Here is a 21,044-nt window from a genome sequence, read left to right as displayed (position 1 = left end):
GGTGCTGGCACTTGAGATAAAATTGGTTTGTCATCTCTGGCTCTAGTAATGTCATTTATCACCACACAATTAGAATTCAGCTAAAATCCTTGGGTTGATATATGTAGCATACCCTTCAGATCAGCAGAGAGCTGATTTCACATGGAATACCACATTATGTCACTTGAGGACTTAAGAATTGTGCACTGTAAGGAGGAAGTTAATTAAGAAATAATTTTGGGGGCGCCTGGGTGGCTCAGTCAGTTGAGCGTCTGCCTTCAGCTCAGGTCATGATCCCAGGGTCCTGGGATTGAGCCCCACATCGGGCTCTCTGCTCAGCGGGGAGCCTGCTTCTCCCTCTCCCTCTGCCTGCCGCTCTCCCTGTCTCTCTCTCAAATAAATAAATAAAATAATTTTGATTACTATATGAACATTCTGACTGAAACATGTGATTGAAAAATATTCAGATGAATTTTAATATGAAATAATTTTTATTGTCTAATGTTATAACTGCATTTTTAAAAATAATATTTAGACATTTTACTCAAATTCATGGTTATGGAGCCATTGAATTTGAAGTTGGTAAACTAACTTTGTGCTTAGCTAATACCATATTTAGCAGGAATTAGAAAGTACTTATTGATCTAGGAAAATTAGGAGTAAACAAAATTTTTAAAAAGTGTTTTGAGTTCTTTATTTCATAATTTGAAAACATTCAGGTCTTCTACTTCATTTGAGCATAAAAGCCAGGGTTCATTTAAATAAGTCAGGAAAAATAAATTAGTAAATAAATATCTAAAGCATCTAAGTTAATAAGTCAGTATTTTAATATTCATATTTTGGATTCAGTTACTTTACTTTTAGGATTATTTAAGGAGTAATTGGATTATGTGAATGATTTTTTTTTTTTTTAATGTGAATGATATTTGTCACGGGTTATTTGCTACTGTGGAAAGCATGGGGGAAATATAGCAGCCAATCCCCAGGATGACTGATTGGTAGGAAGAGACCTCTCCCCACTCATTGTAAGTTTCTGTTTTATTTAGCCAAGGAGACAAAAAGGTTTTGGAAGTGGCCATACAGAGCAAGAACAGATGTATCATGTCTTCATGCGGCTTTCCTTGACCCACAGCAGTTCTTGCCAGGAAGGCAGAACTCCTGGTGACACTCTCTGAAAAAGGTCGAGGCTTGCAGATCCAAGATGCTGGAATTCATGTGGTTTCATGAGTTTACTGTTGTGAGGAGAGTGATTTCTGCATTGGATACAGTACTTTTCCAATTTCCTACTTGCTGCCATATAGATACATACATGGATTTAAAAAAAAATGAGTAAATAACTATTAATAGTCTTATGGTACAAGTAAATTTCTATTACAGAAAATATCCTCTATAGAGAAGCTGCTTCGTATCTTTAAGGTGGCTTATCCTAATAGTTACACCAGCACACAAATGCTCACACCTGAAGTGTCCCACAGCACCCCCACTAGTCACTCTCTGTAACAGTTGTTCTAGACTTTGTTGTTGTGAGAGCCCATTCATGTTTTATATGTTGTTTGTGAAGCCACCCTTTTTTTAAAATAGAAGAACGTGGCATATTCAAGCTGGGTATTTTCATTTATGCAAATCAAAACTAATTTTGCTTTTGAAGATTGGCAGACTCTTTTGACATAGGTGGAACTTTTGAGGATATTGTTCTTTAAAGTCTCTGATTGTGTGCTTTATGCAGAACAAAATTTTGAAAAATAAAGAGAAGCAAGCAATTAATGCTTCTATTGTTCAGCTGATAGTAATCACCCTTTACCAAAGAAACTAACTGCCTCACTGCCTTCTCTCTCTTTCCCGTACTTCTGTTCATCCATTCAGTAGACATCTGTTGGACATCTTCTATGAGCCAGGCATCCTGCCCGACTCTGGGCAGACAGAAATGAAAGACATGTACTCTGCTGTGCAGGAACGTAGGTGTTAGTGCTTGTACAACATTGCAGGAAACAAATGCGATGATGGAAACGAGGGCTCTTAACTCAGCCCAAGAGGCTGGAAGACTGGGAGAGCCTCCTTGAGAGAGGGTGATGTCCAGAGCTTGAAGAGCAGGAAGTAAGGAAAGAGAGTAATTCAGGTGAAGAGGGTCAAGTGGGTATTCTGAGGAGAGAATCAAGAAAAATGTATGAAATAGCAGTTACAACACATGGGAGAGAGAACATACTAGACAAATGTGACTTGCCCGTCATTGCTGACTGCCGTTTTGATGATGGGGATTAAGAATTTAGGTGACACATTCTGCACAGTATGTATAATTTTTCTCCACCATCACTCACTTGCACGGGTTACAAGCATGGAGGAGAAGGGGAGGTGATTGAGTTTACCAGGGTTGGTTTTTGCCAAGTGGGTGCAGTACAGAGCTAGAAAGCTTAGGGAGGGGGTGGTACTTGCAAGGGTAATTGTAATGATAAACTATGGACTGCAAGATGGAAAAGGAGAGAGGTGGAGGCAGGAGGGAGCTGATGGAGAAGGAGACATGTTGATGGGTCAGTGGACTTTTGAGGCCTTTTACTAAGGCCAAAGAGTTGTTGCTGTGGGTAACACAGAGTGTTCCTGAAAAAGTAGTTGGAGAATGTGTTTGCATGTGTGATTTTGGAAATAGTGTAGTTTCCAGTGGTGAAATGATTCAAGATGTAACCTTGGAAGTGATGTATGGTAGAAGTAGAGTGAAAGAAAGTGTCTCTGTGAGGAGGCAAAGGCACTGAGAGGTCAGCGTGTTAGGTAGGTTGCCCATGCCTACATGGGTGTGAAGTTAACAAGACTAATGACAGTAGCTGAGAGAGAAAGGGAGACTGTGAGCTAGAGGAGTTGGCCAACAACCATCACAGTAGACCGGGACAAGCCTCTAAGGCTTTTGCAAAAGGAGGGAAGTAGAATCTTTAACAAGATTGCAGAGGAAGTGGTCCGGAGGCAACCATATTTTAGGTAAGGCCAACGGTTGGAGAGAACATTCTGAAGAAGAAGTTGAGGTTACTGGGGAGTTTGCTAATCACGGAGCTGGAGCTATAGAGTGGAAAGATTTTGGAAGAAGGGAAGGGATGCATAGAGGATTATGGAATTAGAGCTCCAGGGATACGGGTCAGAGAAAAAGACTTCCAGTGTCACTGAGGTAATGGGAGGAAAGATAGGATTCATTTTGATAGTCTCTGAGTGAACTTGTATTAGGTCAGTGTTTATTGAACCAGGAAAACTAGGAGTCTGTGGATCCACTCGCTGAGGGCAATAGTTTACTAGTGATTTTTAAAAATTTGGATTGTATTTTAATGATAGTCTAAAAGTTTATTTCAGTGCCCAGAGTAGAGTTTGTTTACTTGGAATTGCCACCAACTAGTACTATACATTTATATGAAATTACAATCAGAATTTAAATCAACACTATAGAACCATGAGAATTTGAGAAAATTGGCTAATTATATCGAAGATTCCTTCCAATTCTAAAATACATTCATTCTGATTCTATGCCTTCTTACACATAGAATACATTAGTTTTTAGGTACAGTAGTCTCCCCCTGTCTGCAAGGGATCTGTTCCAAGACCCCCAGTGGCTATCTGAAACTGCAGATAGTACTGACAGAGTATACCTATGATAAAATTTAATTTATGAATTAGGCATAGTAAGAGATTAACAACAATAAGTACAAATAGAACAATTACAACAATATAATACAAGTTGAACGTGGTCTTTCTCTCACTCAGAATATCTTACTGTACTGTACTCACCCTTCTTGGGATGATATGAGATGATAAAATGCCCAGGTGATGAGATGAGGTAGGGGAATGATGTAGCGTCTGCCTTTGGCTCAAGTCATGATCCTGGGATCCTGGGATCCTGGGATCCTGGGATCCAGCACACGGCGGGCTCCCTGCTCAATGGGGAGTCTGTTTCTCCCTCTGCCCTTTGCCCCTGCTCATGCTCTCTCTCTCAAATAAATAAATAAAATCTTTAAAAATAAATAAATGAATAACCAGCAAATCCATCACCTAGAAACATTCACTGTTAGCTTAGTGATATCCCTCTGGATCTGTTTATTTTTGTGTATGTGTTTCTCTGCCTCTCTCTGAATCTATTTATGGGTATGTGTATGTATGTATGTAGATCTCAAAAAAGCAGGAAAAGATATTTTAAAAATTGAAAACAGGGTTATGCTGTAATCTATTATAAATGTTTTACCATGTCGGTAAGTATGTTCCTGTATCATCATTCCTAATAGCTGCATGTTACTCCATTTAAGGATTGTCATAATAATTTAACCAGTCCCCTATTTGGGGACATTTAGGTGGTTTCTAGTCTTTCACTTTGATGTAATACCTGCCAATAAACATCCCTCAATAATTTACATTTTTGGTCCTATTTCAATTATTTATTTATGTTTCCCATTATAAAAAAGTCATTCAATTTGATCATATCCCAGATATAATCTAGAGTAATTTATTTGTGATCATCTTTTTTTTGGTAAAAAAAATTACAGGTTTTTAGGGAAAAAACATATCTAATCAAATGTTCTGTGTGTTTGTCAGTCCAGTATTTTCCAAACCATTTTCCTTGGAACCTAAAGGCTTCTTCCATTAGAGCTTCCCGTGCTGCTCCTCTTGTATCTCTTTTCTTGTAGGAGATTTTTTTTTTAAGTTTTACTATTAAAAAGAAATCAGTGATTAAGCCACTGAGCCAATCCCTAAAATGTGAAGTTAAGTTTCATGATTAGTGGCAGAGAGGACCAGGACCTATATTTTCTGACTCCTAACAAGAAACTTAGAATAAGTTCATTCTCTACAAATAAAACAATAAATAAACTCTAACCCAGTATCTGGATTGCTTACTTTGAACATATTTGCAGCATGTCCTTTATTTGTATGTTATCTTTCTTCTTTATTTCCACTTCAACAATTGGAATTAAAACATTTTAGAAGACACTAATCATCTGCGTAACCAGTAATTAGCATTGATGAATAGAGAGGAAATCTCAGACAGCTGCCAAGTTGACCACTAAAGTGAGGTATGATTTGCTAGTATTTGTCATCTGCAGGACTTTATAATTATAATAATAGCAGTGTAGTTACACTGTGATGGAAAGTTGACAGTTAACTCTTTCCACTTATCAAACTTAGGAACAATTCTGAAAGTTTCTAGTTTCCAGGTAATTTATCATTCAAGTGATTAAAATCTATTTTTGGCCACAATTATGAACAATAACAAAATTTTACATGTGGATGACATTAACACAGTATTCTTTCTTTTTTTAATTTCCAGGGAAAGACTACTATTATTCTAAGGTGTCTTGACAGGTAAGTGTTATGTTAACCTTTAGACTACATTTTCTGTTTATTCTAGTTGTGCAGGGCAAGTTAGATTCTAAAAGACATGTGGAAGGAGAACAATTTTGAGGCCCAAACAATAACTTAATTCTTAGTGAATCCTTAGTATGGCCTTTAAGACCTTCTTTAAAGACAAAAACAACAGTAAGTAAAATATATATATATTTATATATATATTTATATATATAAATGTTTTTTGTATATATATATGTTTTTTGTATATATATGTTTTTTTGTATATATGTGTGTGTGTATATATATGTATGTATATATACAGAATTAGTGCGGAATTTTCCTATTTGGGGAAGAAAGGAACATAACTATGATACTAGTTACCTGCTTTTTGGCTGTGCTACTCTGATATTTGATTTATTTTACCTAGTCTATGATTATCTGAACATTAATTATAATCTTTAAATTTATCATGGAAACATTTTTGAAGGACAGCGTTCGTCTTCAAACTGTATGTTTTACCATTTGTTTTTTATACTTCCTAACCTTCTATATGGCCATCAGAGTAAGATTTGGGATTATGATCAGTGGACATTGAAGGAAACTGAAAGTCTTTAACTGATTTTGGAAGATATCCCTTCAGGGGCGCCTGGGTGGCTCAGTCGTTAAGCGTCTGCCTTCGGCTCAGGTCATGGTCCCAGGGTCCTGGGATTGAGTCCCACATCGGGCTCCCTGCTCGGCGGGAGGCCTGCTTCTCCCTCTCCCACTCCCCCTGCTTGTGTTCCCTCTCTCGCGGTGTCTCTCTCTGTCACATAAATAAATAAAATCTTAAAAAAAAAAAAGGAAGATATCCCTTCATTCCAATACCTATTTCTTATAACTTCTCCAAAAACATCAACATAGGTGGAATGTTGTCTCAAGGTCACATTAAAGAATCATCATCCATTTTGAAAAGTACTATTAAAGAATTGAAATAATAGAATCATTACTTTGTGTGATTCCTTTCACCAACCAAATGGTTTTTAGAAGAACCATCTATGGTAACACCTGCATCATCTTTCCATCCCCAGGAGTCATGGCTCTTTTTAGATCATATGTGTTTCATTCTACAAATAAGTCATCTAACACAATATCAGCTTAGGATGAAATATGACACTGAACTGAATTTCAGTTCCTTGACAGTCTACTTAGAAAAAAGACAGTTCTGTCTATTTTATGTTAAATATCAGAGCTTATAAATTTTGTCTTAAAAGTAGCATTTCTTTTCACAAAAGAAAATTAGTATCTTTTAGGAAATACAACCAAATATTTTACTATGTATATCAAAAAAAGATATTTGTAGGGATGATATACAAAATATTTAATAAAGATAAATATATAAATTGCAAATTTAAAAATGATTTCTCTTCTCCAAATTCAAAAAGATATATACCACTACTGTTCAGCCTTAAAAAGGAAGAAAATTCTGATGCATGCTACAACATGGATGAACCTTGAGGACATTATGCTAAGTGAAATAAGTCCGTCACAAAAAGACAAATACTGTGTGATTCCACTTCTGTGAGGTATCTCAGAGCAGTCAGATTCACAGAAACAGAAGGTAGAATGGTGTTTGCCAGGGTCTGGAAGGAGGGGGAAAATAGTTATTGTTTAATGGGTATAGAGTTTCAGTTTTGCAAGATGAAGAAGTTCTAGAGTTTGTGCAGCAGTGTGAATATACTTTTTTTTTCTTTAAAGATTTTATTTATTTATTCATGAGAGACAGAAAGAGAGAAAGGCAGAGGCAGAGGGAGAAGCAGGCTCCCCGCGGAACAGGGAGCCTGATGTGGGACTCGATCCCAGGACCCTGGGATCATGACCTGAGCCGAAGGCAGTTGCTTAACCAACTGAGCCACCCAGATGTCCCACCAGAATGATTTTTTTTTTTTTTTAAGATTCCATTTATTTATTTGACAGAGAGAGACACAGCGAGAGAGGGAACACAAGCAAAGGGAGTGGGAGAGGGAAAAGCAGGCTTCCCGTGGAGCAGGGAGCCCGATGCAGGGCTCGATCCCAGGACCCTGGGATCGTGACCTGAGCCAAAGGCAGATGCTTAACAACTGAGCCACCCAGGCGCCCAGCAGTGTGAATATACTTAACATTACTGAACTGTACACTTAAAAATGGTTAAGAAGTAAATTTATGTTACGTGTTTTTCACTACAATAAAAAATGAAATAAATAAGTAGATATATACCATAAAACTGCTTACCAAGCAGTATAACTGCAGTGTCAGTAATTCATCATTTGTCCATTTTTAAGACTTGTTGATGTAATTTGTTAGTTTGCAGCTCTCACTATTTAAATGATGCCCATTGTTTGAGCCATGAGTTAAAATAGAGAATTATATTCAAGTCTTCTGTTGATGTCTCCATTGAATCGATAATCATTAGATTCCCAGCTCCCACATCAGGGCCAAGCACAAACCTGATAACAGTGCTTCCCACGTGACCTGAACGCCGAGAGCTGTGCCCTGACACGGCGCCCACCCCTGGCAGCCACACTACCTTCTCCACTCGCCCCGACAGTGCCTGTGAGGGCTATTGCATCACGCACGTGCCATTAGTCATCTCTGCAGCTGTGACTAAAATCCTTGAAGGTGGTTTTGTGAAGGCTTATTTATTTTTTATATAAAATTTTTATTAGTTTTACCTCAGTGTTATTCCACAAAGTAACTTCCCTACTAATAGAACAAGTTTTTCAGAGGAAGCAGAAATGAATTGGGTAATATGATAGCATAAGAAAACCCATGGTGCTAACACTATCTGTCTTTATTGTGCAGGGATGAGCCCCCAAAACCAACCTTAGCTTTGGAATATACATACGGAAGAAGAGCAAAAGGGCACAATATAGTGAGTGTCTTTTTAAGTGATATTGCTATGCTTGTGGATGGAGAAGTAATAATGCCAACTTTGTTTTATATTTTCATCTTATCTATAATCAATAAAAATATCCAGTGTACACTTCATAGCTATGTGCTTTTAAACTTCAAATGCACCTTAGCAGATGTGAAGCCAACCCAAACTGTGAAAATAATTTAGCCTTCTTGTTGGTTGTACCTTAAAATGCTGGAATAAGTTTCCTTTGTAACTTTTTTGTACAGTTTGGACATATTTATGTTAATTGTGTTAATGTGACTTTTTCTTCTTTCAAGTAGGAATAATATTGTTACATCCTATCTCCCCCCAAAATCTGCTGAAAATAAGAGTTTGGCCTGTAGAATATTTTTGAAAATACACTATTCAAGATCCAAATTATTAGCATTTTTACAAACATATCTTGAAGTTAGTAATATTATTTGAGACCGGAGGCCATAATTGGTTATAATCCTATTTTCACTGTTCGAGTGTCTACTCAGAGGAAAGTTGGAGGTTATTCAGGACAGAAGGAGAGTTTATGACATATTTTAGAAGGATAAAAAAAAATCTGAAATAGAATCCTCATTTGGGGTTCTCACATGAAGAGGTCATTTCTTAAATAGAGTTAGGTGTATGGAAGAACAATCATACCCCGCTTGTCCCGTGCCACAGGCAAATTTTTACAGATTGACCTAGTCCAAATGTTTGATCATTGGACAGTGTGTAAGAGTTAAAACTGCCTGTTGCTAGATTCACCAATGAAAGTTGGTTATTAAGACTGTGAGATTAAAAAGAAAAGAAATAACATAGTGAGATGCGGGAAAACCTTATTTTTGTGACTCACATGAATTTTGATATGAGTGAAGACCTAGAAATGGGATTATGCTTTTCATTGGAAACTTTGAAACAGCTTTCATAGCTTCACTTTTGAGAAGAGCTCTAAAAACTCCCCTTCATCAAACTGTGACTCAAGGGAGATTTTTCAGTGAAAAATTATTTCCCTCATAAACATTAGTGATTCAGATATTAACAGCAAATATTCAAATATCAATAGCAAAACAGTTTTAGTGATTATGAGATGATAATTTGTCAAAAATATATATACTCATCTAAAACTCGCTTCAATGACCATCTGTCTCTTCCAGGTTAATGGCAATAGATATATAAAAACTCATGCGATTTTTTTTTTTTTCCTAAACTTTGTGTTGGTAAGTTGGGCTTTTCCATATTCATTCTGGAAGATTGATGTTTTTCTCAGATTTAATGTTCCCTAAGAGTTCCAAGTGGAAGCACTGTGTCAGCTCCTCACACAGTCGTGGTGTCACGAAGGCCCCTGAACAGCAGGGAGGAAGCAGAGAAGCCTTTGGTTAGCAGTCCCCAAGAAGGCTGTCCTGGAACAGATGCTCCTGCCCCCAAGCTGCATGGCTGCCTCACCCTTACAATCCCCCAGTGTTTAAGAGTCCTATAAAAAGGGAAGCGGTTTTTCAGTCTCTTCTCGTTCTCCACCTACCATGTCAATGTTTCATCCTTGTTTCTTGGAATAGATGTTTCAGCGCATTTTGAGGGATGGGATAAAGAAAGAGGAAAAGTTTTGACTGCCAAGAAAAGGTTTATTGAGGACTACAGTACTTTGTATCCATAATTATTACTGGCTGATGCTAATGAACTTACGAAGTATTTGAAAATAAAAAATATATATTTTTTCATATGAAAAATACCTGTTTTTTCAGCCAAAAGACATTGCTCACTTTTGGGAACTAGGTGGAGGAACCTCCTTATTGGACTTAATCAGCATACCAATCACAAGTGATACCTTACGGTAAGTGAGCTGGCTCCAGAAACAGTTGTTAGTAAGTACTCAGGAGCATCCGCAGGATGAATATGGGTGGGCTTTTGGGAATCATAATTTGAGGGGGCAGTTTTATGTTGCTGAAGGTTTACACTCCCTTTCTATGCGCTTAAAACGTAATGCTTACGAAGAGATGTTAAAAGAACCAGGGTTTGGCCTGTGCTGACAGTTGGCATTCCAACCAGTAACATAGTTTGCAAGCCTGCAAACCAACAAACAAAATACGTCAAATAACACTTGAGCAATGAATTCACTTGGCAAACCTAAATTTGAAAAGCTTAGTTCTTTTGAATACCCATCCAAGTGTGAGTTAATTCAGCCCTGAGTGTTATCTTCAGCTGGATATTTAAGTCTACCTTTGAATTTAATGCTAATTAGTACCATAAAAGCTTTACCCAAGGGAACAATGAGTTAGGGGAGGGAGAAAGTCTGTTCGCTGACCTTGAAGAAATAGAAACTTGAGGAAAACCTCAAACTCTTTGGTTGTGTTTCCTGACAATGACTCCCACATGTTGGCCAAATCAGACGTGGAAAATTGTGACATTTCTCACAGTGTTCCTGGGAATGCGTCTTAGCCAAGGAAAACACACATTTTTACATCTGAAATATCTTACTCTTGTCAGAGTTTAACACAAACCATTGTGGCTGCCTGGACCAAATACAAAAGGCTTGACAATTATTTGTTACATTTCCGCTATTAAGATCTTCAGGGTATGGAATTATTTCTGGTTAACAGAACAATTGGTTTTCCATAAGCTAGCTGGATGCTGATAATGTTGGCTTTATTTGCCCAGTGATACTTTTTCTTTTAAAGAAATTTAATTTACTGTCTTTTACTTACTACAAAAGTAGTATATTCTCGTGTAGAGATCTTGGAAAAACACTGAAAGGTAGAAGAAAGTAAGAGCACCCATAATCACCTGAAAAATAACCGCTGTTAACATGCCAAGGGATTTCTTTCAGTGTTCTCAGTGTTTATAAATATACTTTGTATAGTTTTGGGATGTTTTCTATATATGTTTAGATCTTTGGTCTTCATTCCCTAGAAGCCCAGGGCAGCTATGGCTTGCTTTAGGAGGGGAGGTCAGGGTTATGATGAACAGAGGAAGGGGAGCCGGAGGCCTGCATCCAAAGTAGGTTGCTGAGTGCTTAAGAAATTCATGAAAAACATTTCACTCCTAATGTAGTCGCAAATCTCAGAGTGTTTTGTGACTGGAATCAATTTGACACATAATTAATTTCCTTATGTTGGACAAAGCCCAGCAATTTGAGAAAAATAATATTGCGAAATGCTATTAGATACTATTTATCTTGAAAATGACTGTTCATAGAATAATTATAAATGCATTGAACAGACTTTAGGTAATTTGTAATGGAGCATTTCCTGTGGTTTCATTCCCTGTTTAAAGAGGTGGTTGGGGGGTGCCTGGGTGGCTCAGTCGTTAAGCATCTGCCTTGGGCTCAGGTCATGCTCCCAGGGTCCTGGGATCGAGCCCCTCATTGGGCTCCCTGCTCAGCGGGAAGCCTGCTTCTCCCTCTCCCACTCCCCCTGCTTGTGTTCCTGCTCTTCTGTCTCTCTCTGTCAAATAAATGAAATCTTTAAAAAAAAAAAAAAAAGATAGAAATGTTGGGGTGCCTGGGTGGCTCAGTCGTTAAGCGTCTGCCTTGGGCTCAGGTCATGCTCCAAGGGTCCTGGGATCGAACCCCACATCGGGCTCCCTGCTCCGCGGGAAGCCTGCTTCTCCCTCTCCCACTCCCTCTGCTCGTGTTCCCTCTCTCGCTGTGTCTCTCTCTGTCAAATAAATAAAATCTTTAAAAAAATATATAGGTGGTTGGGTTTTTAAAAAAAAATTTTTTTTAAGGATGAGATCGTGCCATTTGAGACAACATGGATGGACCTAGAGGGTACTGTGCTAAGTGAAATAAGTCAGAATGAGAAAGACAAATACCATAGGATTCCACTCATAAATGGAATCTAAAAAAAAAAAAATAAAGCAGAATCAGATCCGTAAATACAGAGAACAGACTGATGGCTGCCAGAGGGGAGGGGGTGGAGGGATGGGCTCAATGGGTGAAGGGGAGTGGGAGATCCAGGCTTCCAGTTACGGAATGAATAAGTCACGGGGATGAAAGCCACAGCATAGGGAATATAGTCAATGATATCGTAATAGAGATGTAATGGGACAGACGGGAGCTACACCTGTGGTGAGCACTGCATCATGTATCAACTTGTCAATCACTAAGTTGTACACCTGAAACTAGTGTGACATTGTGTGTCAACTATACTCAAATAAAAACAATTTTTTTGCTGTCATTTGCTATGAAAGTAAAAGTAACACAGGTGTGTACAGTGCAATGGAAATACAAACTTTAATCTTGGAAAAAGGTTGAATATTCTGTTTTGTTTTCCCTGGAAGTCATTTTTTATTTGGAAAAATGATAAAGTTTTGGTTATATACATTTTACCACAGTAAAAAAAAGTGAAACCATAGTCAGTGTTTTTTAAACATTAATCATACTAGCCCCCAGCAATAAAATTAATTTCCTATTATAAACATACATATTATTTATTATTATAGCAAAGTAAAGCTGTCACGAGTTTATTAAAATGTTTAGATCTGATTAGCTCTACAATTTAATGGCATGCTAATTTTATAGAAAATCTCGACAATTACTGTCTAAAAGGCTATTTTCTGAAGTTAGACCTGTAGCATAGAATTTAGTTACTATTTCACTTGAATTACACAAAATAGCTGGTTTTTCTCAAACTAAGCAAAATAACTGACATAATTATAAAATAACTAAATGTACTGTAATTCCTTGTTATATCCACTAGCAGAATGGTGGCCCTGTTGATCGGGGATATATTGGCCTCTGATTATGGCCCTCCATACTTACTATGACCATGTTCTGAAATACTCCTAGATTTGTTTGTTTTTTATTTTGATAAAATGTCCTCATATTTTATCCCTTTAGCCATTTTTAAGTGTACACGTTAGTGGCATTGTGTACCCACTGTTGTGCAGCCATCACCACCATCCATCTCCAGAATTTTGTCAGCCTCCCCAGCTGAAACTCTGTCCCCATGGAACACTGACTCCCTGCAGCCCCCTTCCCCAGCCCTTGGCAGCCACCTTTATACGTGCTGTTTCTGTGAATCTGACTATTCTAGGGACCTCCTATTCATGAAGTCATGCAGTACTTGGCCTTTGAGTCTGGCTGCTTTCACGTCCCAGAAGGTCTTCGGGGTTCACCCATGTTGTAGCACGTGGCAGAATTTCCTTCCATTCAGATTCTGCTGGGTGTGTCTACCGCATTTTGTTGATGCATTCATCCATGGATGGGTATTTGGGTCATTCCCACCTTTCGGCTATTGTGAACAGTGCTGCTCTGAGCTCTGGTGTCTAGATACGTGTTCGAGTCCCTGATTTCAGATACTCTCGGGAGTGGACTTGCTGGATCATACGGTAATTCTGTTTAATTTTTTTGAGGAACCAGCATACTGTTTACCACAGTAGGAATTTCACAGTTTACATTCTCACCAGCAGTGCTCAAGGGTTCCAATTTCTCTGTTTCCTTACCAACACTTGTTATTGGCGTTTTTGTTCGGTTTTTGTCTTATCATAGCGATCCTGATGAGTGTGAAGTGACGTCTCATTGTGGTTTTGATTCGCATTTCTGTAAGGATTAGGGATATTGGGCATCTTTTCATATGTTAATGGCCACGTGTATATCTTTGGAGAAATGTCTGTTGGAGTCCTTTACCCATTTTTCAGTGTGTTTGTTGTTGCTGAGTTTGATTTATGTTTGACTGACATGAACACCAGTACACATTCATGTGGCGATGGCAGTGGTGTGTGTGGTGGTCAGGGGTGCGCGTTCAGGGAGGCCCCATGGTAGAGCAGAAAGGACCTGTGGCTCTGGACCTACACCTCTGCAATTTACTACTTACATAAACCTGCGCCTCAGACTTCTAATCCATAAGATGGACATCATAAACATCTTCTAGGAAGGGTTGTTGCAAAGATTAAATGAACGAGGTAGTCCCCTGCCTGGGGCCATCAGTACATCTGTTCTCCTTCACCTAGTTGTTGTGTTGTTGCTGTGCTCTCATTCTTTTCGCCTCCCTTCTCTGGAGGACGCAGTGAACTTGGATCTAATCATCCCATTGTTGGACCCGATTGCTTGCAGATTATTTGAACTGGATGATTTTTAGTAGAAACAAAACCTTCAGTGCCACTCGTGGTTGTAACACTTAAACATCACGAGGGAGAAGTGCTGGAGTAAGTAAGGCTGGAACTTTGGGCTGTGTGTGTGTGTGTGTGTTTTGTCTTAGAGTGCTGCGTGTTATTTGATCCTTAAGCTACAGTGTTATTCTTAGATAATAAATTTCAGTATAATAAGGTTTCAAATTTTGAGTCTTTTTTAAGAAATGTTTTTATTTTTTTAGGACATTTTCTATTGTTCTTGTTTTGGATCTTTCAAAACCTAATGACCTTTGGCCCACTATGGAAAATCTGTTGCAAGCCACAAAAAGCCATGTAGATAAAATGATAATGAAACTGGGGAAGACAAATTCTAAAGCAGCGTCTGAAATGAGACAGAAGATACGGAATAATATGCAGAAGGACCATCCAGTGAGTTGCTGTTGGGATTATTCCTAGAATCCTTAGCCCCATACACAGTTAAAGATAACATCACAAACAGCTTCCTTAGAGTTTTATGCATGATTTGAAATTCATTTGATGTAGATGAACTTGTTCACTGGAAAATTATAGCAATTTAATAAAACCTCAGTGAGAGCAAAACAAGGAAAAAGATTTCTCGTGTCTTCTTGTTAGACATCCACTGTGATTGTTATGGCATATTATACCAATCAAAAGAAATAGTTTGAAGTAGTAGTTTGATACTGATTTTATAATCTCTGTAAAATGAAGATAAAGAACTGGACTGTACAAAAGTCACCTGGCAAATAGCAGATGAAGCTACAAATTTAAGCCACGAGTAGAGTTTTCACAGTCTTATTGTCACCCTGTATTTTATGTTCATTTAGTGTCTGTCACATATTCAATATCTTTTGATCATCTGACAACTAATGAAATTATAAAGTTGCAACGATGGTAACACAAGTCTTTAAATACAACCATGAATATCATTTTCTAGAAAATCTGCACCAGTATCTTACGTTGCCCAGGCTTTATAGGAATGTGTTTTACGTAGGGAATACCAGGATGAAACTGATAGTTTATGGTTCCCATCTGTGCAGTGTGGTTGCTATTGCAACAAAAGAGAATACCAAATAGTAAGTAACAGAAACAGGCAGATGACATGTTATTTAAGAAAATAGGACAGAATATAACAAATAAATATGATAATTTAGGGAATTGCCATGTCTAGTTTTATACTTGAGAAATATAACGTAGTAAGTGAAAGTTAAAAATTGGGACCTTTATGTCAAGCAAACAAAGTCAACATCTATGAAAAGACTAAAATGGTATATTTTTAGAAGTAAATAGAATTTGCTGAATACATAGTACTAAATATAATAATAAAGCAATGAAATATGTTAACAGGATCGTGAATTAGTCGACCCATTTCTAATACCTCTGGTCATAATTGGAAGTAAATACGATATTTTTCAGGTAAGCTTTTCCACTTCTAGTTAAGGTGGTTGTTTATGCATAGCCAGGCTTTATGGGAGAGGAAGAAAAATAATAGTGAAATGAGAAAAATGACTCTGGGAGGGAGAGGTCAAGGAGTCACACATCTTAAAGATTTTGGAAAAGAAGACATAGCGGGGAAAGAGAAAATATGTGAAGAACAATACGTACAGTGGAGTGGGGATAAGGCAGTCGAATGGGGATAAGGCAGATTGAGAAACTGAATCTTTCACCCAGTCACTGAGGGATAGGACTGACTTCCCAACTTTCAAATTGAAGAAAGTAGAAAATTGGTTTCTTCTTATCTTTGCTTGTCAGAGAATCCCTAGGGTATTCCACATTATAAAATGTGTGTTCACATCTAAATTCTATTGAGCTAAGTGTTTAAACAAGAGAAGATCTGATAGCTGTAGTTCTAGAAGGCTTCAGCTACTGTTCAACTCTCTATAGAAACAAATATCAAGGTCATGGAATCCTACTCCTCAGGGTATGTCCCCCCCCCCCAAAAGAAAGAAAGCATGTATTTCTACACTTAGTAATTTGCACCTTCCTGCTACAGATATTTAATTTTCTCAACTTGTTTTTTCTTTTTAAAAATATATTTCATCAGGATTTTGACTCTGAGAAGAGAAAGGTTATATGCAAGACCCTTCGATTTGTTGCACATTATTATGGAGCATCATTAATGGTTCGTACATTTCCTGTCCTTTGGCTTGAGTGGACACACCAAATTTAGAAAGATTAGCAATTTGATGCACAGTTGTAAATACTACTGTTTTTACTAGTACACATAATCCCTTCCTTCCCTTTCCTGCCGCCCCCAAATCCTCTTGTTAGAGTGTTTGATAATGTATTTCTAGAACGTACTCTGCTAGATGGCAGACCATGTCTTCAGAGCAATTGCTTATATCCATAAACCCCAATCAGAATCTCAAGCAGATTCCCTGCTGAGCATGGAGCCTGACTTGGGGCTCGATCTCATGATCTTGAGATCATAACCCGAGCCAGAATCAAGAGTCAGATGCTCAACTGACTGAGCCACCCAGGCACCCCCAAGCCCCAGTCAGTCTTAAAGAGATAAACTGGTTATTAATTCATTCATTTTAATTTCCCCTTAAGAAAATTAGAATCTGTCTTAAGAGAAAAGAGGGGGGAAAAAACCGCTTTAACAATATGTTCTTTTTTTAAACTTAAAAAAAAAAAAAAAAACCATTGTTGCAGTTAAAACCATGAACTTGAGAGTCCTGGTGCCTGGGTTCGAATCTCAGGACAGCCATTTACTAGATGTGTGATCTCAGACAGGCCATGTCATCTCACTCAAGCCCCAGTCTCCTCCAGGGTAAAATGGACAAAACCAGTGCCTTCTTCATAGGGCGGTTGTGAGGATAAGTGAGAGAGTAATGTGATGTGCTCACCACAGGGTCTGAAACAAAGTGTTCCTTAATCAGTGTTGCTAATAACTGTTATCCTTACCTTCCACAGCAGGAACAAAGGATAAAGGATATTCTTAAATGCAATAAAATATAGAAGTACTTTTATTTAAAAGAAATACTATCTTCCCATTTGAGTGGTTTCTTTTTCCTGGTACATGAAAGTGCTCAGAGGAAGCTGGAGACGACACGGTCTAGTCCCTGGCCTTCATGGCTAGGATATTATGACTAAAAGTGATGAATATGATCTATATTTAAATTTTTTTACTTCTGAATACTCCAAATAAATTGCATTGTGTATTTTTCTAAAAATCAGTACCTTTTACATTTATACTGTATCTGCTTATATATTGAATTGACAGAGTGCTTTGGAAATACTTTTTTTTTGACTGTTTCAAAAAGACATGGGGAGTTTAAAATGAATGTATCCAGGATACAGAAGCAAAGACCATGAATCTTGTAGTTTCTTATTTTTACCACAAGATAAAGCCCCACAGTTAGTTCTGGTTACTTAGCTGGGGGAAATCTCTCTCTTTCTTTAGGAACAGATCACATTTGATGATCAGTCGGGGTCTAGTCTGGTCTTACGTGTACAAATTTTAGATCAACCCAGGCAGGTCTAGAAGGTCCTACAAGATCAGGGTCTTCTAGGGAATGGATTTGAGAAAGGCTTCATCTCAGCTTTCAGCAAGCTAGAGGAATGAGAGTTTGAGTTAGAGGAGCCCTTCTGGACCAGGAGAACCATAAAGCTTGTCTAGCTTCCCAGACCAAGAAGAGAGCAGCCAAAGTTACAAAGCCCCTTCTTTTTTTTTTTTAAAGATTTTATTTATTTATTTGAGAGAGAATGAGAGACAGAGAGCATGAGAGGGGGGAGGGTCAGAGGGAGAAGCAGACTCCCCGCCGAGCAGGGAGCCCGATGCGGGACTCGATCCCGGGACTCCAGGATCATGACCTGAGCCGAAGGCAGTCGCTTAACCAACTGAGGCACCCAGGTGCCCCCAAAGCCCCGTCTTTCTGTTTCACCTCCAGTCTTCCCCTACCCCCCATTCAAGAGAGACAGTTCGGGGCTGCTTGACAAGATTGATGGATACTCAACAGTTTTTTAGCCTTTTAGTTGATCCTTTCTAATTCAGTCAAGAAAATGGATTCACTATTATGAGCAATCTAATAAAGTTAATAAAAATAAGAATAGAAGAACTGATAGGGACGCCTGGGTGGCTCAGTCAGTTAAGTGTCTACCTTCAGCTCAGGTCATGATCCCAGGGTCCTGAGATCGAACTCCACGTTGGGCTCTCTGCTCAGTGGGGAGCCTGTGGCTCCCCCTGCTTGCGCTCTGTCAAATAAAATCTTAAACAAAAAAAAAAAAAAAGAAAAACATTGATAAGCAGGACCAGATTCAGTGGAGAGCTGCCAGGATGGTATGAGACTTAAAAATGTGATACATGAGGAGGAGTATAAAATTATGTTCTATCATCTAGAATGTGATAATGCTCTTTAAATATTCAGAGGATTGTTCCATGGAAAAAGGATCAGGTATTAGATATTTTTGCTCTCTTAGAGTCAAGAACAAGGAATCAGTAGAACAGAGTTTAGCTCAAAATAAGAAAGAACTTTCTAATACTACCATTATCTGAAAATGGAATGAGTTGCTTTGGGAGATAATGAGTTCCCACTGAGTTTATCCAAGCAGAAGCTCTACAGCTATTCGTGGAGGATGTTTCAAGGCAGTTGATGCAACAGATGAGGGGGCTGAGTCAGAAAATTTCTCATGTCCTCCCAGCCCTTCTATAAAATACATTTGTGATGAGGTATTTTCCTTTCCACATAGGGAACATAAATAATAGTAATAAAGTGTTTTAAAAATTCATTTAGTTTTTTTATATTTTTAAACTTCTTCAAAAGAAGTTTTAAAAATGTTTCAATTTTGAAAAGTCAGTGTATTAAATTTTATATATTTACAAGAGTAAACACTTTGGGAACCTGTCCTTAATCCAGAATGAATCTTATCCTGAAAATTGATTTCTTTGCCTTATAAAATTACTTTTCATTTTGGTTCAAGGTTGTTTTTCCCACTTTTATACATCTTAGCCATTCTGATTTGGCTGAGAAACTTTTGGTATTTCCAAAAATCAAATCTAGTCTTAAAGAATTTGTAGGATAATCACATGTCCTGATGTTCACCTGAGGTCGTACCCACCCCCTTTCATTCCCTGAAGTCTGGTTATGGTCACCCTCGTTACATACCACCACTGAGAATGTTTAGTAGCTTACTTTGCAAGCTCAAGGGCAATTCTGAAGAGAAGTTAAAAGATCTTTTTAATGAGTATCAGTATTGTTGGATTAGTCTGTAGCTTCCCTGCTGGCTTTTTGGAAGGCAGTAATATGCCCATGGATGGAAAAGTTATTTATGATGTATACCTCCTATTTTCTACCAGCCAGACTGCTTTTGGGAAATAATTATGTTCCATATGTGGGAGTAGCTGAAGTGATTAGTGCATACACACATGTCCCTTTAATATCGTGCACTCAATGTTAAGTTCGAAGAATGAGTTAAAACAAATTTATTGAGATTATTTTCCTTTATTCAGGTTTCTGTCTGCTCAGAATAAATAATCTATGGGCAAATAAATAATAATTCTGTCTGCAGTTTGTTCAAAAGTTCAAAGCCATATTTATTTTACCTGTTTCTGTGATTTAAAAGCAGAGCATATAACTTATTCTGATCTTATTTTTTTAGTTTACCAGTAAATCAGAAGCTCTATTACTAAAAATACGTGGAGTTATCAACCAGTTAGCATTTGGTATTGACAAAAGGTACTGATAAACTATCTTTTTTTTTTTGCCAATAATAATCTCATCTGATTATTGTTCTCATATAATTATTGTTTCTTCATAAGAAAGTGCCCCCAAATGGTTATTCTTAGGGAAATAGTTTCATATTATTTCCTATTTCTTGTATTGTTTAAATATTTCTAAATTTTATAACTAAAATGTTATGCAACACTTAGTCTGAGACTAGAATAAAATAATGATACTATTACAGCTGTTTCACTGATTTCTTTGACTTCTCTCATGTTAGTAGCTTTCCCTGTATTATCATTTTCTTATATTGATTAGAAATTGAATTGATCATTGTAGTATGTATATTTTTCTTAACCTTGCTACTTTTCCTGGTTTTCATTTAAAGTAATTTGGGTCTGTCACTTTTTTTCCCCCCTATAAAACTTTATTAAAATATGCCAGACTTTAATTTTTGAAAAAGCTTAAATAGATATTCACTCATTCATTTGGGGACAGTGCTCTCTCACCAGTGGCTAGATGTAAAACTTGGCTCTTGTATTTACAGTAGAGCATGGCAGGATATTCGATTGCTAAACTAAATTAGACTCTTTTTTCTTCTTATCCATGTAGCAAATCAATATGTGTGGATCAGAATAAACCACTGTTTATCACAGCAGGATTGGATTCTTTAAGTCAAATAGGTTGGTGAACTTATTAAGATTGTTCAATCTTTTTTTAATTGCTTATTGATTTCATCCTACCCCATGTTCACTTCATCTCCAACATACCACCATTTCTGATTTCATTATCATTGCTGTTATTTCTTTTTTTTTTAAAGATTTTATTTATTTGACAGAGAGAGACACAGCGAGAGAGAGAACACAAGCAAGGGGAGTGGGAGAGGGAGAACAGGCTTCCCGCGGAGCAGGGAGCCCGACATGGGGCTCGATCCATGGGGCTCGATCCCAGGACTCTGGGATCACGACCTGAGCCAAAGGCAGACGCTTAACGACTGAGCCACCCAGGCGCCCCCATTGCTGTTATTTCTTATGTATTTATTTGTATACACAGTATTGATGCAACCTGCATCACATTGACATATTTGTGATGGAAGGGATGTTGCCACATAAGAGACGGATTTCAGA

The 21,044-nt window shown here is 37.7% G+C and overlaps 1 protein-coding gene across 6 annotated transcripts in view; it reads left to right on the top strand.

Annotated features, from left to right (window-relative positions):
- Nucleotides 1-21,044, top strand: part of DYNC2LI1 (dynein cytoplasmic 2 light intermediate chain 1) — a 43,236-nt gene that overhangs the window by 6,840 nt on the left and 15,352 nt on the right. For 5 of the 6 annotated variants that reach the window (XM_035001664.1, XM_035001666.1, XM_035001665.1 and 2 more), the window contains 8 exons: nt 5,267-5,301; nt 8,104-8,173; nt 9,910-9,998; nt 14,479-14,665; nt 15,602-15,670; nt 16,299-16,376; nt 19,856-19,932; nt 20,530-20,600. In XM_035001664.1, coding sequence (XP_034857555.1) covers nt 5,267-5,301; nt 8,104-8,173; nt 9,910-9,998; nt 14,479-14,665; nt 15,602-15,670; nt 16,299-16,376; nt 19,856-19,932; nt 20,530-20,600 — 676 coding nt within the window. The remainder of the gene's footprint in view (nt 1-5,266; nt 5,302-8,103; nt 8,174-9,909; nt 9,999-14,478; nt 14,666-15,601; nt 15,671-16,298; nt 16,377-19,855; nt 19,933-20,529; nt 20,601-21,044) is intronic. The other variant, XM_035001668.1, reaches the window with a different exon arrangement.

This window comes from Mirounga leonina, unplaced genomic scaffold, assembly GCF_011800145.1.
Source record: "Mirounga leonina isolate KUSES-001 unplaced genomic scaffold, KU_Mleo_1.0 Mir_125, whole genome shotgun sequence".
Lineage (NCBI taxonomy): Eukaryota > Metazoa > Chordata > Mammalia > Carnivora > Phocidae > Mirounga > Mirounga leonina.
Note: the sequence above shows the minus strand (reverse complement) of the source record. Positions and strands in the feature narration are given on the sequence as shown.